Below are 27,356 nucleotides of genomic sequence, written 5' to 3' on the forward strand. Positions count from 1 at the left end.
TACGATGCCACTAAGGCCCAGGCCACAGATCTTTCACTAACTTTATTGGGAAAAGTGACGCCATGACATTAAAATGAACATCCCACACTGGGAAAGATAAAAAGCTGTGAACTGTAGGAGAACGCTTTCTAAGGGTACTCCACCTAGTGCTTTTGGACCATGGGTTAGATGACTGCAGGCCAGTCTGTCATCTGGTAGCATCCTGATAACGTATTGGGACATGAGAGCCATTCCATGCTATTGTGATGGTCAAACGTTGGGTGAAGACTCTCGTTGGTCAAACGTTGGGTGAAGACTCTCGTTGGTCAAACGTTGGGTGAAGACTCTCGTTGGTCAAACGTTGGGTGAAGACTCTCGGCAATCGGACTTGAAGAGGGGACTCTTCAAGTCCGATTGCTGAGAGTCTTCACCCAATGTTTGACCAACTTCTGTACCCAGGATCTGGAAGCTGGTCAGATAATCTCAGTAACATGTCAGGTAGAGAGCCCAGGAACCGGATTTGGGCTGGTTCAGACTTCATGCCCCCAGGAGTTCATGCTCTCTCTCACATCCTTAACATTTTACCAAAATTTCCCCAGCCGGTGGTCATTGGAACCCGCCCAAAAATATTTTCCATACCCCAAATAGCACACTTCTATGAGACTGTGCCTTATCATTCCAAAGGGTAGCCCAGTAAAGGAAATTGTTTTTGGGCAAGATCTTCCTTCTTTGTAGCTAAAATGTGGAGAGATTACTAATGGATTTTGCATAACAGAAGGAGCAAACGAGCTAAAGCTAGAACAAATTGAGGGCTCCTGACTCTCAGCACAATACTGTAGAGGTTTTAGTGATCCACACAGGTCACTAAAGGATATGAACTAAAGCGAATGACAGAGAATGACCACGAGAATGCACTGGTTTCTTGCAAATGGCTATACTTACTCTCTGAATGGCTGCTGAAATGTATTAAAGCAAGGATCATTACATAGGAACACAGGACATAGGAAGCTACCTTGTACGAGTCAGACCACTGGGCCATCTAGTTCCGTATTGTCTACACTGACTGGCAGCAGCTCTCCAAGGTCTTTCCCAGCTGGGCCTGGAGATGCCAGGGATTGAACCTGGAGCTTTCTGCACACACAGTAGGTACTCTACCACTCTTTAGAGCCCATCGACAATTCTAATGGCCAGTACATTCCAATGGCTATTCTCCGACATTCATTTTAGTACATCCCCCTCCCAAAGAAAGCCTCCTTGGAGAGCAGTGGTGGCCCAGCCTTCGTGGCCCCAAAATGTGGCCTTTGATGGAGTCTCCTTCTATTCCTCACTCTCAGCTTCTTCATTACTGCTGTCGGTGAGTGGAAACTCCCGCAGAGTCTTCTGGGCGATGTAGCTTTTGGTCTGCATGGGGCACTCCTGGCTCAGAATTGCCTGCAGGTGGGGAGAGAGCAAATCAAAAACAAAGGCATTATCACCACAAAGACACATGTCCCAAATAATCCAGAACTTCTTCCCGTCCCCTCAAAAAAAAATCCTCCTATTGAGCATGAAATGGTCCCTGATTTCTTGTTACTAGCAGGACAGAAGAGCTTGGTCGATTTCAAGAGAACTGGGGGTCAATCGGAAGAGCTAGGAAATGCTTCCAGGGGCCAGCAGGGATGGAAGAGTCCGGTTTTGTTCCCACTGGTGTCACAGGGGCATTGAGAGAGAGGACAAAGAGAGTTCTCCTGGAGCAGGGAATGTGCAAAGAGACAAAACCGGAGCAAACAAGCACTACATGGTGCCATTGGGGTTGTAAAGGAGGGCAGTTCAACATCCAAGGACTCATGCGTCTCCACTAAGAAACAACCCAGGGGCCAGATTCTGTTGCCTGTGCCTTAAGTGTTGATGAACAATAATGCCAGAAGCAGGTTTGTGGTCATAAGAACACAAGAACAGCCCTGCTGGATCAGGCCCAAGGAGGCCCATCTAGTCCAGCATCCTGTTTCACACAGTGGCCCACCAGACGCCTTTGTGAAGCCCACAGGCAAGAAGGGAGGACATGCCCTCTCTCCTGCTGTTGCTCCTGTGCAACTGGGATTGAGAGGCATTGTGCCTCTGAGGCTGGTCTCCAAGGCCAGCCCTCTGGTTCTGCCTTAAGGGGAAAGGGGGGAGATTCTTGATCCCCTCGGCTTCTACCCAACCCAGTCGACTTACTGACTCCACATTCCCTTCCTCCTAGTTCCCCTTTCTTTGCACAACCGAGGCAGAAATCTACGCGCCTAGTGTCCTCAGACAGGGGAGTTTCCCTATACCACTCTCCACCGGTGGTCTACCTCGCTCTACAGAATGTCTCTGTATGGACATTCCAACATTTCACAGTTGTAAATGGCAGGCCTCTCAGTGCTGCTTCTGGCGACTACCATTTCGGCCGCCTCCTCCCCGTGCTCCGGGGTGGGTCCATAACTGAGTGAGCGTGTGCTCTGCAGGTGGGCTGCGATTCCGTTTCCCCCGCTCACGGCTGCCACAACCACTGGTTGCTGCTGCCCAGTCCCTACTGGCCTCCACAGCCGCTGCTCACCACCACTGTCACCCGCCTCCCATTATACCACTGCAAGATGATGCCGGCCACAGAGACCAATGGCAGGTGGGAGGGGGCAACCAGTGGCAGTGATGAGTGGGGGCTTTGGGGGCCAGCAGTGGGTGAGCAGAGGGCTGCAGAGAGCTGCGGCAGGTTGAACACACAGATGGAATTTCAAGGTTTTAATTCATGGTTGTTTTTAAATTGTTTTAAGTTTTTGTATATATTTTAACTTGTTTTATACTATTGTTAACCGCCCAGAGACAAAAGTTTGGGGCGGTGTACAAATGTAATAAATAAATAAATGGGAGAGTAAGAAGAGCCCATAGAAAAGCCCATGGAATTATCAGCTGTAGGCTAGGCCTTTCTCCTGACATGCTTCTTTTCTACAGAGTGGGGGTGATTTTATTTATTTATTTTATTACACAGTCAGACAGGTGTTATTGACTAGTTTGTTTTATCCAGACATCGAGTCCTTCCCGAGGATGATGATGATGATGATGATGATGATGATGATTTGCTCTTCCAGGTCTTTTGGAATTGCACCTAGGGCACCAATTACTACTGGGATTATTTTGATCTTCTTCTGCCACAGCCTTTCAATTTCAATTTGTAGATCTTCGTATTTTGTTATTTTTTCTATTTCTTTTTCTTCTATTCTGCTACCCCCTGGTATTGCTATGCTGACTATTTTGACTTGTTTTTCTTTTTTCTCAACTACAATTATATCTGGTGTATTGTGTGGCAGATGTTTGTCTGTTTAATTATTAATTGTTGTTGTTGCAGATGTTTGTCTGTTTAATTATTGTTGCTGTTATTTTTAAAAATAAAAAAAAATTGGTATAGAGGAAACTTCCACCTTGTAAGTCCTGATCTCAGTTCCAAAGTGGTACAGACGATGGATACAGCAGCACAAATAAACTGGGGGAGGTCAGCATTCATCATTGTTTCAATGATAAACTAAGGGTGGGTCCACTAAATATTACTTTTTAATTAACATTTATTATCGCTATGCATTAATCATTGTAATTAAAATGTAATTATTATTGTGATTTTAATTTAGTATTGTAAGCCACCATGAGTTCGCTTTGTGGAAGCTGGCAAAATATTTGTTTTTACGATAACTAAATAATAACTGTGTGCAGATGTGCTTTTTCAACTTGCCCAATCTTGAAAGATACACAGCACACACACACACACACACACACACACCACCTATCCACAATGGACACACACAATATTCCGGGTTTCACCCGGATTTTAAGGATCTCCCCCAGATTGCTTAGCCCACCCAGATTCACCCGGATTTCTGCTTTCATTTAAAAAAAAAAAAAAAAAAAAGCTAAGCTCTAGCCCTTGTAGAAATGGAGTTATGGAACAAAATGTGCAGTCCCTATTCTGCTCAAAAATTATTTGCAAGCCAATTTACATAATATGCAAATTAGGCACCTGGATTTGAAAAGCCAGACTATGGCCACCCTAGGCACATGGGCATCAAAATCTCTCCTGTGGAAGGAGCCATATTTGGGTGGCTATTACACCCCTCCCCATTTTTAGACTGCTTCTTATGGTTCCTTCCTGTTTTGTTCTGAAATGTCACACACTAGGAGTGTGGTTAAGCCTCTGTATTGTGACCGAAGCGGTCTGAAAAATTCCGTGGGTTGACACATTCAAAGACAAGCTTACCATCTTTTCCTCTTTTGCTGGAGGGCTCCGTAGGAACCAGCAGAGAGGGGCGTAGGCAAGATTGATCCCCGCAATTATGGCCATTAGCCAAGGAAAGCCAATGGCTTGTACAAGAATGCCTCCTGTAGAGGGACCTGGAAGTGACAAATCTCGTCAAATACACCTTGAACTGTTTGCTTGTTTGTGTACTACCTTTGTATACCACCTTTCTGCCAATGAACTCAAAACAGTTCATTGTTTAAAATAATGGTTTGTCATTTAACAGGCACTGGCTGACATGATATACAGTGCTAACAGGTATGGGAGGCGAGTTCCTTAGAAACTAAATCTGTGATGTGAGAAGGATCGCATCTTGTCTCTAGTATATAAGTTTCTAGCGGGCATGCAGGCACATTAAGGCACCATGCAACGTCTTCATGACATTTCATATCCCAAAGCTGCAGAGGTATCTTTTGAACCTTTGATCATATTTGTGGGGCATTTATGTTTTTCAAGTATAACTTCTGCTAAAAGAGAAAATATTATCTTGGGTTCTAAATCAGTAGAAGACTACTGCAGAGTGAAGGGGGGGGAGGAACGCCCCCTCCCATATGTGGTGCATGTGTGTGGGGGGTGTGTGTGGATCCAGCAATGCAGTCTAATACTATTATTGTTGTTGTTGTTGTTGTTATTCATTCAATTTCGATACCGCCCTTCCAAAAATGGCTCAGGGCGGTTTACACAGAGAAATAAGAAACAAATAAGATGGCTCCCTGTCCCTAAAGGGATCACAATCTAAAAAGAATCATAAGATAGACACCAGCAACAGTCACTGGAGGTACTGTGCTGGGGGTGGATAGGGCTAGTTATAACATAGGAATATAGGAAGCTGCCATATTCTGAGTCAGGCCATAGGTCCATCTAGCTCAGTATTGTCTACACAGACTGGCAGCGACTTCTCCAAGATTGCAGGCAGAATTCTCTTTCAGCCCTCTTTTGGAGATGCTGCCAGGGAGGGAACTTGGAACTTCAAATGCTCTTCGCAGAGCGGCTCCATCCCCTGAGGGGAATCTCTTCCAGTGCTCACACTTCTAGTCTCCCATTCATATGCAACCAGGGTGGACCCTGCTTAGCTAAGGGGACAAGTCATGCTTGCTACCACAAGACCAGCTCTATATGAGTATGTCCCTATTTTCCTCGGTAAAACTTTGAAGGGTATCCAATTGAATACAACACTTGGGCAGTGGTCCTTAGCAGGAGAATAAAAAGTGCTGCAAGTGTGTCCCTATTTCTGTCTGCAAAATGCTGGACCACACACTGCGAGTCTGCTCATTACAACCTCAACAGCTGATTTCCAGTCCATAAAAGAAAATATATTTCATCTTCTCTATGTTGCTTGTATCAAAAAACATTTCCATTTTTTTTAAAAAATGCTAAACACTGAAGAAAGGGGGATTAACAGCACACAGGTGCAGCAAATAGATGAAGGAACAATGGAGTGTGAGTGTAAATCCATACCGATAGCAAAGCCCATGCAGAAGGCCACATCAGCAATGGCATAGATGCTGCCGTAGACAGAGTTGTGCCGGAGATCCACCAAGTATCCCATGATAGGCATCATTGAGGAATCCACCATGCCTATCCTCAGAGCAGAACAAAAAAGTGCACTGAGAAATAAGATCGCCAAGGAAGAGCATGGGGGGCTGTCCCTCCTCAAACCATGTTGTTGTCAAACCATTCAACAATGCCAGTCTTTATATTTAACTCACTTGCAGGCTGTTCTCACGAGCAGCCAAGCCGGGGGAAACTGTTGGTATCCACACAGATCCCAGTGCTAAACTGGGATTAACATTGATTAACACCGGGTTAACATTGATCATGGTTATGCTCCCCCCTCCCCCAGCCCCACTCTCCCGTCTGAATTCAGACGTCACAGAGCTCCATCTCTGCAGGTAAACGAGACTGCAAAGAGGAGGGGAATCTGGCTGGCTGGGCTTCCTTCTTGATTGAAGGACAGCTCCAGCAGCCAGTAGCAACCGGAGCAAAGGAGCAACTTCCTCCGTCAACTCCAGCTGCAAGACAGCAAGACTGCGGTGCCACGTTTAGACGTAATGCTGGCACCGCAGAACCGGAAGTACAGGTGGCAAAACTCACTACAAACTGAAGGTACAAATCAGAGTCTGGGGAGGGAAACCATGGATCAATTTTTGGCCAAAACTGTGGTTGCCTGCATTCAGACGTACAGAAATTGAAACCGGAGGCCCCGTCACCTTCGGTTTTGTGTTACGGCTGAATGCAGCCACTGCCAGGGTGTAAGATGATAAAAGCAACCTAGGTTACATGAAATAAACCAAGGTTCCATGTGACGTATGAACCAATGTGACGTATGAACCAAATGAACCTCTATGTTTGAGGTTTTCCCTCTGAGGACTGTATGTTTGAGTGCTTTAGCCTGAATCAGAAACTCCATGCAAATAAAAAACTAGCAAGAGAAGGCTACCTTAGAACTTTTCTCTTTTACATGCTAGCTGGGTATTCTGTAAGTTCAATCATGGGCTCACCGCTGCCTGCTTTCTGTAGCAGTTCTGCTGTCTTTGAATATGTTTTAGGTTTTTGCTCACTTTAAGATCTTACTAAGTTCATTAAAAAATCTTACCAAGAGCAAAACCGACCCCACTGTTGGGTCCAATAAGTCCATAGATATTTTGAGCTAGAGGGATCTGTAGGGCAAAAGGAAGGAAAGGGGGATAAGGCCATGAGAAAGAAATAAAATCTAAACAAAACAAAACATTCTCTCTCATCTTCTCTACAGCGTTAACACAACGGCTATACTGGATATACTAATGCAACACTTAGTTATGAGATGGAAAAACCCATCTCTCTCGTGGTGTTTCCAGAAAGAGAAATACTCAGTTAGAAAATGGAAGTTCTTACTACTTCTCCACAGGGTGTTCTATCATTGGCCATTGCACAATTTTGCAGTGCCATCTGCTGTCCATTCACTGCCAATCTGTCATGAGGACTGAGTCTTTTGAAACTACCCAAAGTAATGGCAGCAAATGACCAGCAGATGGCACTACGAAATTATGTGGCTGGCCAATGAAGTCATCTGAATGCCTCATGGAGAAGTGGTAAAAACTGCAGAGTATTTCTCCTTCTGGAAATTCCCAGGTTGACTGAACTTATTCCTGGAGCCTTCCCCCCACCCTACCCCCCACTCAATATTTTTCATAATAACGTATCATTCAAATCTCCAGAATTGCTTTCAAAAGTCAGCTAGGGATTCATGCCAATTCCTGTAAACTCTAGGCCAATCCCAGAGGATTGGTCACCCTACTTTTCACCCAACATGACCATCCAAGCAGCAGATGGGACATTGATTAAATGATGCAATAGATATTTCCTGTAAATCCACCTAGCTTTTTATCTCAACCCCTCTACAGCAAATTTCCCCCCAATGTGCTGCAGATCTGAGTCCATTGCTACTTTGGGGGGGATGAATTTCTCTTAGGATCTATAGGAAGTCCTCATAGGACACTCAGGCTGTTACCACCAAATTCTCTTCTGAGATTTCTGTTCCAACACAACTGGCAGAAGTTAAAATGGCATTGTGGCTCTCTGCATCATCCATCAGCCACCACTGAGCTTTCTGTGCATGGTTCTCGGAATGCATGGTTGGTTCATCATACTCACACAGAAGAGACTAATCCCTACTACCACCATCCCAGTCAGTGAACAAAGCCACCTGTAAAGAAAAGGCAATTAGGAACAAAACTGTATAAGATAGGAACATAGGAAGCTGCCATATACTGAGACAGACCCTTGGTCCATCTAGCTCAGTATTATCTACGCAGACTGGCAGCGGCGTCTCCAAGGTTGCAGGCAGGAATCTCTCTCAGCCCTATCGTGGAGATGCTGCCAGGGAGGGAATTTGGAACCTAGATGTTCTTCCCAGAGTGGCTCCATCCTCTAAGGGGAATATCTGACAGTGCTCACACATCAAGTCTCCCATTCACAAGCAACCAGGGCAGACCCTGCTTAGCTAAGGGGACAAGTCGTGCTTGCTACCACCAGACCAGCTCTCTTCTCCGGATGGCAGAGCAATTTGAGATAGGCATGAAGCAGACAACGTAGGGCATGTGCTAAAGAAAGGGTAGGCAACCTTGGCACGCCAACCATTGTTTAACTACATTTCCCATCACACCCATCCCCAATAAATTGTGGCTGGGCATGATGGGAGTTCTAGTTCAATAACAGCTGGAGGGCCAAGGTTGCCGACCTCTGTTCTAAAGATATATGATGCAGCAGCCTTGCTGAAGCTTAATAGGTCTGAATCTGATCCTGGTTTGGAAGAGCCAGCATAGCATAGTGGTTAGATTGTTGGACTAGGACCAGGAAGACCCGAGTTCAAATCCCCAATCAACCATGAAACTCACTGGGTGACTCTGGGCCAGTCGTGTACCTCTCAGCCTAACCTACCTCACAGGGTTGTTGTGAGGATAAAAATAACCACGGACACCGCTCTGAGCTCCTCGGAGGAAGAGCGGGATATAAGTGTAATAAATAAATGAAATAAATAAAGCTCACCTGAATTGAAGAAGGCACACCCAAAGGACCCCTCAATAGCTGTAAAGGCAGCTCACAAGACTGTCAGAGTCAAAAACTTACCTCCCCATTTTGTTAGCCAGGATCCCAAAGAGGTTGGTGCCAATCAGGTAAGACACGCTGGCAGGCAGAAAAGCGACCCCTGCAAAACAGAGAAGCATCATCTTGAAATGAAAGCAGGCAGGGTCTCTGAGAAGGAAGCAGAGCTCTTTTCGCTGTCTCAGTTTAAAGGCCTGTCACACATATACAAACATAAAGGCAGCCATGTATACAAAGTCCTGCCCCCAACACTGGCAAGCGACCATAGAAGCCGGGTGGCCAGCTTGAGGCTCTGCAGCTGCTGCTGGAGACAGAGTGGCCTTTTGGTAAGCAAGCATCTCATCAGAAGTGGTCTTGTAGCAAGCATGAATGGTCCCCTTTGCTAAGCAGGGTCCACCCTGCTTTGCATTTGATCGGGAGACTACATGGGTGAGCACTGTAAGATATTCCCTTTAGGGCAGGCTGCACGACTCTGCCCCAGCAGCTGCTGTTGGACTACAACTCTCATCCTCCCCACCCATGTGGCCAATAGTCATGGATGATGGGAGTTGTGGTCCAACATCTGTAACTGAAGTAGTGCAGCCCTGCCTTAGGGGATGAGGCAGCTTTGGAAAAAGCATCTCTGTGCTTGCATGCAGAATGTTCCAAGTTCCCTCCCTGGCAGCATCTCCAAGATAGGGCTCAGAGGGACTCCTGCCTGCAACCTTGGCGAAGCTGCTACCAGTCTATGAGGATAATACTGAACTAGCTAGATCATTGGCAGGCGTGTAGCTATAACTGAGCAAATGGGTTCAAAGAACCTGGGGGGCCCAGCTCCTGAGGGCCCCCCCCCAGCTCCACCCTTCCCTATTTTCTTCATCATCTCCCTCACTCTGAGGGGGTGCCGGGGAGAGGGGTGAACACAGGCCCCTCTCCCCTCGCTATGCCCCTGACCGTTGGTCTGACTCAGTAGAACGCATCTTCCTATGTTCCTAACAGTTTAAGGACATCAATATTATGTACAGAGAGGCAAATGCAGAGTGCTTTTCAGTGCTCTTGCTGCTGGCTGTTTATTAGCCCCGCCTCTACTCCAGCACTGGAATACAAAGCCACATTCAAAGGCTGGCCTGGATCAAGGAATGGATTAACCCAAAACATAACAGGACTTAGACATTCACAACCCAGATCCCATGTTGCAGGCTGGGGTTAAAGACGGATCCTGGGTCTGAAAAGTTGAAGACTCTTGCCCTGACTTTTCTCATAGAGTTGCTATGATGATAACATGAGATGATCTGATCCTGATCTCCTTTAGGGTTGTCCACCCTGAATGAAATGCTATAAGTTTGCCGCATACAGAGCCACCTAATGGCGCAGCGGGGAAGCAAACTGCCTAGAGAGCAGGAGGCTGTTGGTTCGAATCTCCCCGCTGGTGTGTTTCCTAGAATATGGGGAACTCCTATATCAGGGAGGAGCAATATAGAAAGATGCTGAAAGGCATAATCTCAGACTGTGCGGGAGGAGGCAATGGTAAACCCCTTCTGTATTCTACCAAAGACAACCACAGGGGTCTGTGGGCGCCAGGAGTTGACACCGACTCGATGGCACAACCACCAACCAACCGAGCCATGTACAGCAGGATGAAGGAAGAGGAAGTCCCACCCCCGCTGCATCACTCACCTGCATGCCCTCAGCACATGCTTACAGTGGGACTTGTCTGAAGAGGGAAATGCCAATAGTGTGATGGCGGGTGCTCACGTCATTGCAAGACTGGATCGATCCAGTCTCGTAATCACGGGAGAGCCCGCCATCATGGGTAGGGCTCTTTCCTCTTCAGACAAGCCCTGCTGTAAACGTGAGTGGCATGGCATGTAGGTGAGTGACACAGTGGGGGGCGGGACTTCCTCTCCCTTCATCCTGCGGTACTACAGCGGGGGAAATGTATAACATTGAATATTAAAATCAAGCTCTTAAAATCTCCAGGACTGCTGGAAACTTATGACAATTCCTGGAGACTCCAAATCAATCCTGGAGGATTAGCAGCCCTGATCTCCTCGGAATATTATCAGCATCTTGGCTCAGACATTCTCCTCCTTTCTTTTGCCTTCATATTTCCCATAGCTGAGCCTTGTCCATCAAAACAGGTTCCATGGAAAGGACCTTTTGTACTCTCTTTCAGATGAAACCCTATCCAATCCCTCCTCCCCTCCCCCATTCCCCCCCTCACACTGAACCAACAGGAAGACAATATGCTCTGCTGTGATAATTCAAATATTTGCCCCATTATTATTGGCTGGCAGTTGCTTATCATTAATTTACTCTCCTACAGACCATAAATGTATTGCATGTAGCTCTGTTTGCCTGAATATTACACAGCTTCCTGACTGAAACTCAATGATTTGTGTTTAATTTCCTCTCTCCATCCCTTTCATTTATCTTGCAGGTTCTCTGGGAAAGTCTGCATGTTTTATAGCTGCTTTCCCTGAGCACACAAAGAAATTGTATGTAGATTAAACTAAAGGTTTATTCAGCAACAACCCCATTTTCTCCTTGTCCTCCCCCCGCCCTTTCTGACTCCACCACACTCTCTACAGGATCCCCACTGGGACTAATAAAATAATAGTAATGATAGTAATAATAATGAATAGAAAAGTAGAAAGTCAAAAAAATCAACAACAAACAGCAAGTGCCACCTCTGTAAAGAAGCAGATGAAACCGTGGACCACCTAATCAGCTGTTGCAAAAAGATCGCACAGACTAACTGCAAACAAAAGCATGACGAGGTAGCAAGGATGATACACTGGAACATCTGCAAAAAAATACAAGCTACCTGCAGCCAAAAATTGGTGGGACCATAAAACTGAAAGGGTTGTAGAAAATGAAGATGTAAAAAGACCTCCAGAGTGTGGACTCTGCCAGAAATAGGGAAAGGTTACACACACCAGGGCTTAAATAATCCCAGGTGCCAGAGAGCCATGGTGCCTAGAAATTTAACCATGGTGCCTCAGAGATATTATTTTGTCCCAGGAAGCCCTGTTTCAGTTCTAAGTATGTTACATGTAAAGGGGGTAAAGAGAAGCCCGTTAATCTGCCCCTCCACAATGTCCATCACTAAATGCGGTCATTTTGTCAATTGCCCACTGTTGGCTCCTAAATTTGGGGTCTGGCTCCTAAACCCAAAGAAAATCTGTCAGTGCTTGACACACTGCGTTGATATTTTCAGTGAGGAAGTCAAAGAGTGAGAGAGATCCTTGCCACGAATGGATTTTATCCTAAACCTCTCAGTGAAGAGGCTTCTCCCTTCTTCCCATGCTACACAGATCAGGATCAGCACAGTGGATCAGCAATCCCATTTTTGCTCTTCTGGTTGTGATCATTAGAGGAAAACAGAAGGCAGCAAAAAGACTGACAGCTCACCTCCCCAAAGGCCCTTATCTGACTGAGGTGTCCTCCAGGCTGAATGGTTGTTAATTTGATTAGCTGCTCATTGGCTCTGCTGAACTTAGGTAGTCATTCAGTTTGGGCAGTAAATGCAGCTGAAAGCATCCTCAAAGGCCACAAATTGGATTTGGGGGACGGTTGCAGCAAAAGTAGACAATTCCATCTTATTATCTGGTATCTTAGGCAACAAGTAATTGCCGTGTACCGAGTTGCCCTCTCTATGGCTCTGAAAATGGCTTTCCCCCCCAAAAAAACCCCAAAAAACCAGAAGGCTCTCTGCAAAATCCATGCGGCCCAATATGTTTTTATCTTGAATATCATGGCTTTTTAAAAATAAAAACCTTCCCTGCCCAACTGTTGCATTTGTGATATGGATCTCCAACACACACACACATTGATGCTACAACATTTACATACAGCAAAATACAGGTGTGGTCATTTCATATGATGAACTATTATTTCCTGCTTGGAAAGTCATGTCATTTCCTACTTGAAAGTGACTCTGGTGTAGGGAGTTTTGTTTTGTGTGCCGCAGGAGTGTGACATGGATCAGAGCAGTTGCACTGTAGGTACCAAAGTGGCACGTCCCATCCCATTCCTGCACACACACACACACACCCCGCTAGGAATAGGAATCCTAGGAGATTCTGCCTCCTAAGGGTCAAACAACAGACCTGTTCACATGGCTGTTAACCGGGTAGGACAAGGATCCTGCCCAGCTTTGGTTGCTGTGCATGTCCCAATTTTCAGTTGTCTGCAAGTAAAAATCAAGGTAGGAGGAGAGAATCATCATCTGTCAAGTGCCAGCTGGTTGGACAAGTTCGCCTTACCCAGATTCCATCCCCAGCTTCAGGTAGAAAGAAAAACTGCCCTACTCCTTAGAGATCACACTTTCCATCTCCTACACACAACCGAAAAGTAGGGATGTGCACAAGTCGCGATTCGAAGCCTGATTCGTAACAGAGGAGAGCAGGTGCATACCTGCTCCTCCTCCACTCGCCACCACTTCCTGAATTGATGGCGCTCCTCCCAGTTATCTTCGCACACCAGAGGCACTCCCGCTGTGTGACACCAGCACAGACATAGCCGCCACGCATGCACAGAGATATATAATACAAGCACAGTATATAAATGCCGTCAGTACATACAAATTCATCCATTCCTTCAATCTTAACTAGGAAAAGTATGAAAAGGAACCAACCCAGTTGCCACTCTGGGGAACACATGGTTTGCATCATCCAAATGGGCAAGGTGGCTTCTAGCATAGCGACCCCCATGTTAGCAAAGCAGATGGACCCTGTGGGGAGAGAAGAAAGAATTATTCTGTGCTGTTACTTTTCAGTGTTAGGGATGTACAAACACGTTTGCTGTTGAACACAGTTTCAACATCAAACTGGTTCCGTTCGACAGTTGGGGGTCAAACTGAACCACCCCCTGTTCAGTCCGACCCCAGATTGAAAACCCCCCCAGCCCTTTGGGATGTTTGTGAGTCAATTTTAGGGGGGAGAAATTAGCACTTACCCCCTCTGAGGGGCTTCTCCAAGGCCACGGAGAGCATCTGTGGAGGTTCCCCTCCCCCACCAGCCTTCCTTGTGGCAGAAATCACCCAGTTTGGGTGTTCTTTGGGGCTTTCTGGGGCTTTCCCCCATCGCAGTGGCATTTTGGAGGCTGCCACACATGTGCAATGGGCCAGGCCATGCATGGGCCCATTGTGTATGTGCGGGGGCCTCCAAAATGGCCACCATGAGGGGGGAAGGCCTGGAAAGGACCAAAGAACACCTGAACTGTGTGATTTTTGCCACAAGGAAGTCCGGCGGAGGAGGGGAACCTCCGTGGACCACCACCACCACCACCACCCCACAGCCTCGGTGTAGCCCCCCAGAGAGGGTAAGTACTAAGATGAAAAAAGAAAAAAATTGACCCACAACCCGCCCACCCCCAAACCAAACCAAACCCAGTGGGGTTCGATGGAGGGCAAAACCAAACTGGCTTGGTCCTGTTCAGGTCCTGTTCGGACTCAAACCAAACCAGGCCAGCCACTTTGTGCATACCCGTATTCAGTGTACATGGCATTTATAGAATAACATCCCTGCCCTTAAAAATTTACAAAGCTAGTTCACATGATCAAAATCTAGGTAGGAGGGGCACCCAGCCAGGGTAAGGGAGCCGGGCATGCTCCCAGTCGGCTGTCATGTGAACTCTAAAAGCCAGGTAGGAGGACAGGAGAGTGATCATGGGTGAAGTGGGAGCTGTTTTTCCTCTATTTCCTCTGTGTAAATTGCTGGGAAGATCCTCTGGGTAGGGCGCACCTGCCCTACACTGTTCCCGTCTTGCACACAATCACTCTCCCATCCTCTTCCCATGATTTAAGACTTCGCACTGATCGGGAGTGAACCTATCCCCCCTGCCCAGCTTTTGATCACAGGTATTATCCTACAATCTAATGCAAGAAGAGGGAGGGAAAGGATACCGATATGAATATGGTCAAAGACAGAGGAAGCTGCCTTATACTGAGTCAGACCATTAGTCCATCTTGTTCAGTATTGTCTACACTGACCGGCTGCTGCTCTCCAGGGTTTCAGCGGGGAGTCTTTCCCAGTTCTACCAGGAGATGGCCGGGATCGAACCTGGGACCTTCTGCATGCTGGGACCGTCTGATGTTCTGCCACTACACTACAGGCCTTCCCCAGATGCAATTGCACAGAAGGCTCAACAAACAACATTATTCATCCATCCATTCATCTATCATATTTCTATACCTCCTGATATAGACATCTCTAGGAGGTGTACAAAGTTAAAACATAACAGTTAAAATTCATAAAACATATCAAAACAATCTCAGTAAATAAAACATTCAAACGTTATGGTGTTTGTTCCTTTTGTTGTTGCTTAACGTTTTGTTTCTCGCAGACCTGTTGCTTAACCTGCGGCTTTTTTATATTTATATTTGACATCTGCCTCTTGGCACAAAACACCTTTTTTCTCTTGATGCGGCGGAGAAACCTCTAGTATAGTCAATTTCCTCATCCCCTCTCCCCCGCAATGCTTTTAAAAGTAAATTTAAAAAAAAAAATTTTTTTTTAATTTCATATGTCCCAACTGTCCCTGGTTATCAGATAGAGCTTTGAATTCCTTAATTTCTTTCAAAGCAAGAATATTTGTGAATGTTTTTCCCCTTGACTAATGTTAGGGGGAAATCATCTAAACTTTAAAAATAGATTTTCTCACCAGTTTCAGCTCCATGCAAGGTAAATTCTACTGGTAAATAGCCATAACTTCAAGACAAAATATCCGTGGGCGCATCATAGCACCTACCTGCTGCAATCAGAATGTAGGGGTCCCACAGCAAGGTGGATAGAGGAGTCCCTTTGGTAGTCTGGAAGGCACAGAGAAAAGGCAGAGGTGCTGAGGACAGATGACAGATGCAGACAGGTGCTGCACACAATAAATTGGGGCTGGGGAACATGGGAGTTGTAGTTCGGCAACAGCCTAGAGGGCCACGTTTGCCCACTTCTGTCCTAGCCTGTCAACTGCAATCACTGTGTTCCCTTTTTAGATGAGGATGCTGAGCTCTTCCAAGCAACAATGTGGGAAGAGGAAGCCTATTACAGCCCTTTGATCTCTGCAGCACAGGCCGGCAAGGAACTCCATGAAGACAGATGGAGATGCTCAGATACTGGGTACCACTCAGTCATGCTGAACTTACTTGCTGACCCCAAAGCCCTGCTTAGATGAATGGGGATTCCCTGCAGTTGTTCCTGAGTGAGGAAAAGGCACTTTGCACATGTTCAGAGGCAAAGGCACATGCTTTGGCTGAATCTAGATCAGACCACTGTAGTGCAATGTTTGCCTTTGAAAAGTACCTGGAAATATCCATTAGTGCCAAAGGCAGCAGCTTACGTTAATGACACGTTTCTCAGCATATGACACTAATATATGATCTTTGTTGGTTTTCAGTCCATTTCCAGGAGCATTACAAAGTGGTGGTTTTGACCTTTGAAGCCCTACATAGTGAGGGAGCAGACTATCTCAGGGACCGCCTCCTCCCATATGAACGTGTGTTTTGAACATCCGAGGAGGCTCTCCTCCACATTCTGCCCCAGCAGGGATACAATAGTGGGTGCATGAAGAAGAGGGTCTTCTCCGTGGTGGACTTTGGAACTCCCTGCCACAAGAGATTCAGTTGTCCCCATTTTTCACAGCTGTTCACTTCTATTTTTCATAGAATCACAGAATTTTAGAGGTGGAAGGGGCCTTGAAGGTCTTCTAGTCCACCCACTCCTCAATGCAGGAAATTGCTGCAACAGGTATTAGTTAGGGGCACAGTTTAATTTCTTTCTCCTCAGGTCCTAGGATTTATGCTGCTACTCTATTGTTTATTATTATTATTATTATTATTATTAATTGGTATTGCCTTGCAGGGGTCTCAATTTTGAACCAGCACAGATATAAAAATTAAAAATTGTTTTGTGCAAGCTATGCATTTTCTGTGATATCATTGTTAACCCATTTTTTTTACACTCTCCCCAAGCTATATAATATCCCAGAGCTAACACCATTTAGGGTTCTCTAACTTGAGCCCCCAGCTGTTGTTGGATTTCGACTCCCATAATCCCCAGCTGCAGTGGTCTGTGGCTGGGAATTATGGGAGCTGAAGTCTAACAACATCTGGAGTCCCAAGTCTGAGAACCTTCTATACGACACCAACTTTTCAAGAGAGTAAGTTATATATCACTTATATCGGGCAGCAACGATGTAGGAAGATGCTGAAAGGCATAATCTCATACTGTGCGGTATGGTAAACCTCTCCTGTATTCTACCAAAGAAAACCACATGGTTCTGTGGTCAAGACGGGTCGACACCAACTCGACGGCACACTTTACCTTTAAGTTATACATGGTTATTGTTGTAACCTACCTCTGCCGAAATCTTTGACGGTTGCAGGATGCAAAGCTGTAAAGCTAAAGTAGAAATACCATTATTGACTTCTTTCTTGAAATATCATTTTTGCTTGCTATTAAGGACCCTTCACTTGCCCTCTGTTTCTGGGTACAGAAGTTACTGCTTCACAGCTCAGATCTCCCATTTGGAGCTCGGAATCTCTGTATCAGCCGTCCTTGCCTCACTCACCTCCATCCAACAAGGCTAAGAATGCCAAGATCAGAAAGGGAGATGACTTTCCAACAAATTCGTACATCACACTTCCAAAGGGAGCACCAACTGCAGGGGAGAAAAATTGCCAGTGCAGGTCGTGTGAAAAGCAGCAGGAATTAAAAGAGAAAATGTCATAGAGAAGCAGTATCAAGGCGCCATCATAACAGTCATCCAATGCAGTGGAATAATGCCTGCTGTTAACTTTGGGCTTGCACACTCAGAGACTGGTACAGATCCCTTGCCAACTGCGGTTTTGCCAACTGCGGTTTTGAGTATATGAGAATGGGAAATTGGGACAGGTCTTATCAACCACGACCCAAGTATCCACGGTTGGTGAAGTTTTTTTGTGATGGGGGGGGTGGTCAGAGGTTCGCTCTGCTCATTCCTTTTGGCCTGTGACCCTTGCTAACCTTGCTGACCCTTGACAATTTAAAATGCCTTTGAGTGATTGGGGGGGGGGGTTCCCAAACATTTCCAGAGGTCCGATCTGCTCATCCTTCTTGGCAATTTTGCGGGATGTTTGGTGATTTTTAGCCATTTCCCCCCTATTTTTCCCTTTGTTTTTACGTCTTTTTGCAGCCATGGTTCCCGCAACCCCCTGTTTCCCATAAATTTTAATGCCTCATCAACCATGGATTTGCCAATGGTGACATTTTGCCGAAACGGAACCCTAGCAGTTGGCAAGGGATGACTGCACTAAGATTTGTACTTTCAAACAGGGACATGCCTGAAAATATGGAGAGGGCGTGGCCAAGCAGTGTGGGAGGTGTGGCATATAGTTCTGACTACAACGGGGTTGGGCAAAGTTGGCCCTCCAGCTGTTTTTTTACTACAACTCCCAGCTTCCCAGCCACAATAAATGATGGCTGCTGGGAATTATAGTAAAAATGCTGGGAATGCAGGGAATTGTAGTCAAAAAGCATCAGGAAGCAGAGCACATTATCCAGATTACCAAAGCAGATGAGCCAAACTGTACCCCACAAGATTTCGCAGATGAAAATAGGGATACAAGCAATTCTTGTGGCCCAGCAAGGGCTACTGATGAATATAAATACAATGAATAGTTATATACAATTTTCCAACAAAAGTTCCTAAAGCGGTTTGTGATAGATAGATAGATAGATAGATAGATAGATAGATAGATAGATAGATAGCAATACCAGGGGATAGCAGAAGAGAAGAAAAAGAAATAGAAAAAGTCACAAAATACAAAGATCTACAAATTGAAATTGAAAGGCTGTGGCAGAAAAAGACATACATACTTGAGTTTCTCCTCACAACAACCCTGTGAAGTAGGCTAGGCTGAGAGAGAAGTGACTAGCCCAGAGCCACCCAGCTAGTTTCATGGCTGAATGGGGATTTGAACTCGGGTCTCCCCGGTCCTAGTTCAGGCTCATTTCAGCCTACTCGCTGCAAGACAAGATCTACTCACCAAGCACCCCCAAAGCCAGGCCCCCTAATGCTATGCCCATAGCATTTCCCCTCTCGTTGTCATCGGTGTACACACTTGCCAGCATCCCCAGACCTGTGGACAAAAGGAGCAAAACAATGTCAGATTTCAGCACCATTCTGGTTTGCAGGAGCTGCATCCACAATGAAAATGCCCTTTGCTTGGGTCTGCGCATTCAGTGTAAGGAGCCAGAGTAGCACATGTTGGTGCCCCCAGAAGGTGCTCAGGTTCTCCGGCAGTGCCAGGAAAGCCACCAAGATGTTTACCTGCGACAGACGAACAAGAAGAGCCAATGCCTTGAAGTGCTCGAGCCATGAAGAGCAAGGTGTAGGTACTAGAGAAAGCAAACACTAAGGGAGAGAGAAAGACAAGACGATAAGAAGAGCCCTGCTGGAAGAGGTCACAAGACCACCCCCGGCGTGGCCCACCCGAAGCCTCCAGGAAGCGTCTGCAGGAAGGATACAAAGGCAATAGCCTTTTCCTGCAGCTGCCCACCCAACAACCAGTATTAAGTGTGGCAGACGCCTCTGAACACAGGGATCCCATACACTGTTCCCTCTAAAAGGGATTCCCAGGGGTTGTTGACTACAACTCCCAGAATCCCCAGCTGCAATGGCTCTTGCTTGGGGATTCGGTCTTTGATAGACCTCCCCTCCACCGATCTGTCTGGTCTCCTTTTAAAGCAATCAAAAGCCATATTCATGCATTGAGGCTGTTTACACAAACGAAAACTGGATAGGACAAATGTGTGTGCTCCCAATTTTCAGTTGTGTGGGAACACACAAGTAGGTAGGAGGAGGGAGAACCGATTGTTTGGGAGACAGGAGGTGGGGAGGGCAGCACAATCCTACCCAGCTTTCATACCCAGCATTTGACCAAGGTGGGAGGAAAAGCTGTCCTGCCCGGTTCCTCTCTCCCACACAATCAGTTCTTTCTCCTCCTCCCTAGTTGTTTGCTCCCACACAACCAAGAATTGGGAGCTCCCAAATCTGGGTAGGACACTTGTTCTATCCAGTTTTCGGTTGTGTGAACAGCCTCATTAAGTTGGGCCCACATTCAGATGTCAGTACACAGGTACATGTTTTTGTGTGAATGACTGTACATGCGTTCATTTTAAAAGTGAACCTGAGTACAGCCCTTCCAATGATAGGAAGTGTACTGTTGTACCTGCATTCATCGTAACATGTGTATAACTATACCTGTGCATACTGTACACTTGTACAAGTGTCCCAAGAGTAGTGTGGAGTGGCCTTCTGTAGTTGATACGTTGTAATTTTATTGATGCCCAAGGTGCATTATCATAATTATTAATTATTATTAATTATTAATTCATTTCTGGTTCTCCAACCAGACATTCACATCACTACCCTTAAGATCACATAAAACTGAGTGCATAAGAAATCTGAAGCACAATTGTAAGGTACAATACTCACTGAGTGTGGAGAGGAACATGATGACAAATCCGAAAAACATTGGAATATGGTATCCTATCCTATAGGGAGGGAAGAAAATCTGTGGTTTGATGTTCACTGTCAAGCACAGAGCCTTGAGGAGCTCATTTCAAACCCACTTTGTTTTGACATGCTGGGGAAGCACTGTGCCTTGTAGACATGCACCAGGGAGAAATTCATCAGGAGCATCTCTAGCAAGTGATGGGGAAGCTGCACCTACTGGATTTCTGCCTGCATGCATCCCTCCCCAATCCAATGCCCAGCTGAAAGACCAAGATACAAATTGTGGTTGTAAATCTCATTTGTAAATCCAGCAAAATATATGAGACTATACAAATAATTCACAGTCAACTAAAATTTGAGTGGTTGATTAAGATTTCTTTAGCAGGGTGTCCTGTGAAAATGCTGGCATACCTGTTGGTTAGGGGTCCCACAATGGGGTTGGCTAGGATCTGCATCAAGGCCTTGGAGGCAAATAGCAGTCCGACTCGCACATTCTCGTGAGACAAAAAGTCCTTTCCATCAGTGCAACTATTACTTGGTGGCAAAGCAGTTACAGGGAGATGAGATTCATTCCTCCTTCCGGTCTTGCTTGCATTTTCTACTGCACCATCAGCAGCATAGTCTGAGATGATCACCGTGGTGTTATCATAGTAAGAGAACACTGGGGTGTAGGGGGCAGAGGAGGAGACCCCAGGGATTGTTGGAACAGCAGCATGAAGAGCGGGGTGGCTGTGGGTTTGGTAAGTGTGAAAGAGGAAAGAAGGGATGATTGGCACTGAAAAGAAAATAATCAGGAAGTTATATTTGCACAGCTTGCATTCACAGGAACATAGGAAGCTGCCTTCTATCAAGTCAGACCATAAGTCCATTTAGCTCAGTATTGTCTACACCAAGTATTCTCAAACTTGGGTCCTCAGGTGTTATTGGACTTCAACTCCCATAATCCCCAGCCTCAGTGGCCTTTGGTTGGGGATTATGGGAGTTGAAGTTCAATAACACCTGAGGACCCAAGTTTGAGAATCACTGGTCTACACAGTCTGGCAGCGGCTTCTCCAAGGTTGCAGGCAGGAGTCTTTCTCAGCCCGATCTTGGAGATGCTGCCAGGGAGGGACCTTGGAACCTTCTGCATGCAAGCATGAAGGTGCTCTTCCTACAGTGGCCCCATCCCCTAAGGGGACCATCCTACAGTGCTCACATAAAATTGCTTCAGGTTGAGCACAAGGCAAGGTTCTCCCATAGCTGGCTGTTTGCAGGGAAACAAATGCGCTTGCAGTGTCCATTTGTCCTCCGCACTCCCCATGTGCCAGTGACTCTGTCCAACAGGGATCCCTTGTGTGGTGTTTTCGGTTAATCCATTCCTTGATCCAGGCCAGCTTTTGAATGGGACTGTAGTTACTTGTATTCCTAGGGCTAACAAACAGCCAGCAGCAAGAACACTAAAAAAGCAGTCTGCACTTGCCTCTCTGTACATAACATCTATTTCATTAAACTATTGATGTTCCTGATTCCACTCCACTGCCTTGTCCTTGCAGACCACAACTCTTTCCCTTGGATTTCTACACCTTGCATGCCCCTGTCCACACTCCAGACAACAAGGACACCAAATGCAGCCCATATGGCAGAAGTTGCAAAATGAGCCTGCAGAAAACAGGAAGCTGCTTTTTTCTTTGTTTCTTTGCTGGCTCTTTGCTGGCTTCCCACACTAGGAGTTTAGAGCATGAGCTACAAACCAAAAATGAAAGAAGTAACAATAGGTCAACTTCCCTTTGCAGGACCGCTGGCTCCAGACACTTTTCCCGGAGGTAGCTCAAAGCCTGTGTTCTCACTGCTGTTCCATTGTATCTACTATTGCAAGGGTTCCCATCCTGTGGTTCTCCAGATATTGCTGAACTACAATTCCTATCACCTCCAGCCATAATACATTGTAGCTGGGGATGATGGGAGTTGTAGTTCAGCAACATCTGGAGTACCACAGGTTGGGAACCCCAGCATTACTGGATCTCTCGGGAAATACCATTCATTCCCTAGGAACAAACCAGCAACAATAATTCACATTTAGACAACACGCTGATGCGATTCACACAACTGAAAACTGGGTAGGACCAGTGGCCTACCCAGGTGTGGGAGCTGTGCGTGCTCCCAGGTTTCAGTTGTGTGGGAGCAAACAACTAGGTAGGAAGAGAGAGAACTGATGGTGTGGGAGGCAGGAGTTGGGTAGGACAGTGCCATCCTACCCAGTTTTCATACCCAGCATTTGACCAAGGTAGGAGGAAAATCTGCCCTGCTCAGTTCCTGTCTCCCACACCATCAGTTCTCCCTCCTCCTATCTAGTTGTTTGCTCCCACACAACCAAAACTGGGAGCATGCACAGCTCCCAAACCTGGGTAGGATATTTGTCCTACCCAGTTTTGGGTTGTGTGGAGAGCCTCACTCTGTATCAGGTTGCCCTTGAAGAGTGTTTAGAAGCTTCAGAGAACATAGCAGTCCTCTTCCCGGTTGGAAGCAAGACATCCATATCATACTATTTATATACTTGTTTTTTTAAGACTGCGTTAAATTACTTTAATATTTATTTATCTAAACTATTTCCAGCCCGCCATTCCAGCACACTGCTGCTCAGGACAGTTTACAATAGAAACACAATAAAACAAGCAATGAATAAGAGTAAAACAAGCATTAAAAAAACCAACAGCAAGATAAAATGGCAGACAGGACTAAAACTGGAAGCCCAGTTAAAACCAATAGTAAAATGCTTCTTTTAAAAAGGAGAATTTTCTTTTCTTTTTCTTGCCTTGTCCTTGCATAACACAACTGTTCTACACCCATAAGCATCCACTCATCAAGGAGGAAGATTGATGAAGCACCTCTGGGAGGGCATTCCAAAGATGGGGGCTACTACTGAAAAGGCCCTGCCCCTGTTCCTCACCAGCAAGACTGTATCGGGGACAGGGCCAAGAGGAGAGCCTGTGATGGAGATCTGAAGACCGTGGCTATTTTTATATGTAAATGGGATTTGTTCTCCTTCTGATTATTACCACTGCTATTTTATGTATTCTTTTTATCTGTATTTTTCTGTAAAGTTTTAACTTGTATTTGCTGATCTTTGATAGTAATAAACTAAACTAAACTAGACTATGGCAAATTCATATGGACGAATGTGGTCCAACAGGTACCGTGGTCCCAAGCCTTGCAGATTTTGAAGATTAAAACCAGCACTTTGAATCTGGCCTGAAGCAAACTGGCATCCAGCAAAGCTGTCACAGGATAGGTACAAAGCTTGCATAGCAGCTAGTACCCATTGTGTTGATTTTGGTTAATCCATTCCTTGATCCAGGCCAGCTGTTGAATGGGGCTTTAGTTACTTGTATTCCAGTCCTGGAGGTGAGGCGGGGCTAACAAAGAGCCAGCAGCAAGAGCCTGGAAAAGCAGTCTGCACTTGCTTCTCCGTACACAAAATCTATTTCACTAAACGATTTAATATTCCTGATTCCACTCCACTGCCTTGTCCTTGCATACCACAACTCTTCCTCTTGGATTCTACACCCATAAGCATCCACGTGGCAGCACTGTGAACCCACTGAAACTTCAGAACATTCTTCAAAGGCAGCAACGCAGAAAGCAATGCAGTAATCCAATTTGGGTATCACTCAGCTATCTCCACTTCCAGTGGGGTCAGACCAGGCAGAGCTTTGCGGGTTGCCAGTTTGCTTCAGGCCAGATTCAAAGTGCTGGTTTTAATCTTCAGAGTCTACAAAGTTTGGGACCATGGTACCTGTTAGATGACATTTGTCTGTATGAAGCTGCCATGGTCTTCTGGTCTTCATCACAGACCCTCCTCTTGGCCCTGTCCCTGATACAGTCTTGGTAAGGTAAAGTGTGCCATCAAGTCAATGTCGACTCCTGGCAACCACAGAGCCTTGTGGTTGTCTTTGGTAGTATACAGAAGGGGTTTCCCATTGCCTCCTCCCGCGCAGTATGAGATGATGCCTTTCAGCATCTAACTATATCGCTTTTGCCCAGTACAGGTGTTTCTCATAGTCTGGGAAACATACCAGTGGGGATTCAAACCAGCAACCTCTGGCTTGCTAGTCAAGTCATTTCCCCGCTGTGCCATTTGGTGGCTATACAGTCTTGGTGGTGAGGGCCAAATACCACTTGCCATACTGTGAAGGACCACCAGTGGTACTGATTCCACTGGTTGAAAAGCACTGGAACAGAAAACTCTGTCTAGGCCAGGTGGTCTGACTCACTGTAAGGCAACTTTACATATTCGTGACATACCCACAACTGTCAATAGCATATTGTCCACCAGCAGGGCAACAAATACCACCAGTAGCACCAGTTTCCGGGATTCCCTTTTCTTTTGGAACCAGGAGCTACTCTCTTTGGGTCTTGACATCCTTGGATGGAGCAAATATTTCAGCCTTCACCTGCTTCCTAGGACTTTATTCTGCCTATAACCTGTAAGAGAAAGACGGTAGCAAAATCTCTATTCAGATGTTCCACCTTCAAAAAGCTACTTACATTAGTTTTCAGGGTTCCGATCAGGCTTTCATAGAAGCATGGTGAGGGTCTACCATTCTTTATTTTTGATTAAGGGGGGAAACTTTTTATTTACAAAGGCATGAGCATGATACAAAGAAGGTGCTTTTTAAAAGCACATGCATCCCAATCCTAACAACAACAACAACAACAACAACAACAGATATTTATATACTGCTTTTCAACAGAAGTTCCCAAAACGGTTTACAAAGAGAAAAACAAATAAAGATGGCTCCTTGTCCCCAAGGGATTCACAGTCTAAAAAGAAACATAAGACAGACACCGGCAACAGCCACTGGAGGGATGCTGTGCTGGGGATGGATAGGGCCAGTTGCTCTCCCCCTGCTCAGTAAAGAGAATCATCACTCTTAAAATGTGCCTCTTTGCTCAGTTAGCAGAGGACACTGCTAATACTATGCAAGTCTGCTTGGAAAGGTTTATTGTGTGCTTACTCCAAAGTAAGCGTGGACAGAACTTGAGCCTTAGATGACTGGTTTCCATTCTAAAAGGAACTGAAGTGGAGATGACAGTACTGGGGCTAGAAAGATAAACCAGATCATACTTTTTTGTATGCTTATCCTCAAATCACACCTAATTATTTTGATTGTCACATGCTCCAGTATACTTTATATGTTTTACAAATGCACAGAATGCCTTTATAGGTGATACTCTTACTATGTCTAGTTCTCACTCCCACGCCCCACATCTTCAGCTCTCTATTAGAGCTGAGTCAAAGCGACGAGTCAGGTCTACAAACATGTTGATCCCCAAAATGAACCTCCCCCTTACCAGCAGGGCTCTCCCCCCACTGATGGAGCCCACTGATGGGGGAGGAAACTAGCTGGGTATCAAAGGGCATTCAAAATGTGTATTGATTTGTATGCACACCTCATTGAAAGTAACGTAATACGGATGGATGACATCTACAAGGGATGCATATCAGGGTGTAAGACACCCTGTCTTGCTGCTGCAATGAAACCACCACACAGTAGGACAGGAAAAGTCCCCACTGTTGACTCTCCAATGGGGACTCCCCCCTCCCCTCTCTATACCAGTTGAGGGGAGCCATCAGCTTCATTCACCCTCAACAATATCATCATAGGCAGATCTGATTGACTACATAGCCCGATTGCAGAGCTGCACAACTTCAGCCCTCCAGCTGTTGTTGGACTACAACTCCCATCATCCCCAGCCACAATGGCCAATCATCAGGGAGGATAGAAGCTGTAGTCCAACAGATGGAGGACCAAAGTTGTGTAGCCTGGTGCATTCCCTATGTGATTCCTGATCGCCTGGAATCAGGGAGGTGGGGAAAAGGCTTGGCTAAAACCCAGAAGTACTGTAGTAGCAGGGGCTGGAGAGGAGATGGGGGAAAAGGTACTGGGGAGTTGTCGGCGGCAGGGAGGGCTGCACCCCTAAAAACTCTTCTTTGTCTCAAAAGTTTTTGAGGGAGAAAAAAATCACAAGCTCTACCTTACATAGCTCACTTTGTATTTTCTAATAAACTAGAAAACCATTTTTGAATGTCTCTCCCCCACCCCACCACCCCTGGTTCATAATATCCTGCTTCTTTTGGCATTGTCATAATCCCCAAATACCGCAGAATCTCTGTTACCCAGACACTGGTTATTTTTTAATCTATTATCCAAAAGACTTATACAACAACCCCACATTTTGCTCCAATGTTATAGCAACCAAACGGCATTATAAAAGTATCTGATAAATAGTTTTGACCGGTAAAATCAGTTAGATAAATTACCTTGTATGGCAACAAGTCTCAGTGAATTTAAGAAGACTTACTTACTAGTTTAGTCTGTGCTCACACAATCACATGAACAGTATCCTGGTTAAATACTGACTAATTGGAGCAGTTTGACTAGGATTGCCCTGGATCAGTTTCACAGGGCTCACTAATTCTGATTAACTTTTTAACCAGGATTCTTGTGATTGTGTGAATGCAGCCTTAGGATTGTAGTCTCTCTCTCTCTCTCTCTCTCTCTCTCTCTCTCTCTCTCTCTCTCTCTCTCTCTCTCTCTCTCTCCCTCCCCTTATATATCTAGCTTTCTAGTTCTGGAAATGCAGATAAAATTGGAAATGAAATCCAAGCCCTCTGAGACAGTCTCCAACTCGTTGCTCAGCATTAAGAAACGAGGGTCCTTACCATTGTTGAGTGCATCACAGTCCGTTTGCTTCTCTGGAGTTGGTGGTGGTACAGTGCTTGGCAAATGCCGCTCCTAGTGAATTTATTATAGCCTTTTTATCTGCAAAGGATATGAGGATGCCTTGTTTAAGAAGATGTAATTGGAAGTTCAAATATGCTCCATTCAGCCCGGCAGCTCCATTTGCGTCAGAGGCAGAAAAGTGGGGTGTGGACTAACAAGGGATGCAGAGATTGCCTGCAGCACTGAGGCACCTGAAATCATAGCCCTTTATCAGGATTTGATCTCTCAAATGCATGTACTGTTGTCAGAGCTCAGGGAAGGTGAGCAAC

General features: G+C 45.8%; 1 protein-coding gene across 3 annotated transcripts; it reads right to left on the reverse strand.

Annotated features, from left to right (window-relative positions):
* SLC18A1 (solute carrier family 18 member A1) lies at positions 1-27,148 on the reverse strand. Of its 3 annotated transcripts, XM_053269777.1 has the most exons (16): positions 27,027-27,148; positions 24,605-24,784; positions 20,735-21,098; positions 20,303-20,361; positions 19,136-19,219; positions 18,852-18,944; positions 17,396-17,485; positions 17,183-17,226; positions 15,581-15,641; positions 13,467-13,562; positions 8,873-8,951; positions 7,898-7,949; positions 6,861-6,924; positions 5,723-5,842; positions 4,226-4,359; positions 1-1,410 (listed from the first exon to the last, which is right to left on the reverse strand). In XM_053269777.1, exons 2-16 carry the CDS (start codon positions 24,720-24,722, stop codon positions 1,297-1,299), a joined length of 1,572 nt encoding a protein of 523 aa, XP_053125752.1. In that variant the 5' UTR covers positions 24,723-24,784; positions 27,027-27,148; the 3' UTR covers positions 1-1,296. The 3 variants fall into 3 exon arrangements, with proteins under 3 accessions (XP_053125752.1, XP_053125753.1, XP_053125754.1); XM_053269778.1 differs by lacking the exon at positions 19,136-19,219; XM_053269779.1 differs by lacking the exon at positions 5,723-5,842.
* Between the last annotated feature and the right edge of the window lie 208 nt (positions 27,149-27,356).

This window comes from Hemicordylus capensis, chromosome 8 (assembly GCF_027244095.1).
Source record: "Hemicordylus capensis ecotype Gifberg chromosome 8, rHemCap1.1.pri, whole genome shotgun sequence".
In the NCBI taxonomy this organism is placed as follows: domain Eukaryota; kingdom Metazoa; phylum Chordata; class Lepidosauria; order Squamata; family Cordylidae; genus Hemicordylus; species Hemicordylus capensis.

What these genes read in the sequence shown, in the direction of transcription:
- SLC18A1 (XM_053269777.1), bottom strand. Translation starts at nt 24,722, where the DNA reads ATGTCAAGACCCAAAGAGAGTAGCTCCTGGTTCCAAAAGAAAAGGGAA. An exon ending in GTGGGACCCCTAACCAACAG is followed by an intron (nt 20,362 to 20,734) that starts GTATGCCAGCAT and finishes CCCTCCCTATAG; the next exon opens with GATAGGATACCATATTCCAA. An exon ending in TTCCCCAGAGTGGCAACTGG is followed by an intron (nt 8,952 to 13,466) that starts GTTGGTTCCTTT and finishes TCTGTTTTGCAG; the next exon opens with GGGTCGCTTTTCTGCCTGCC.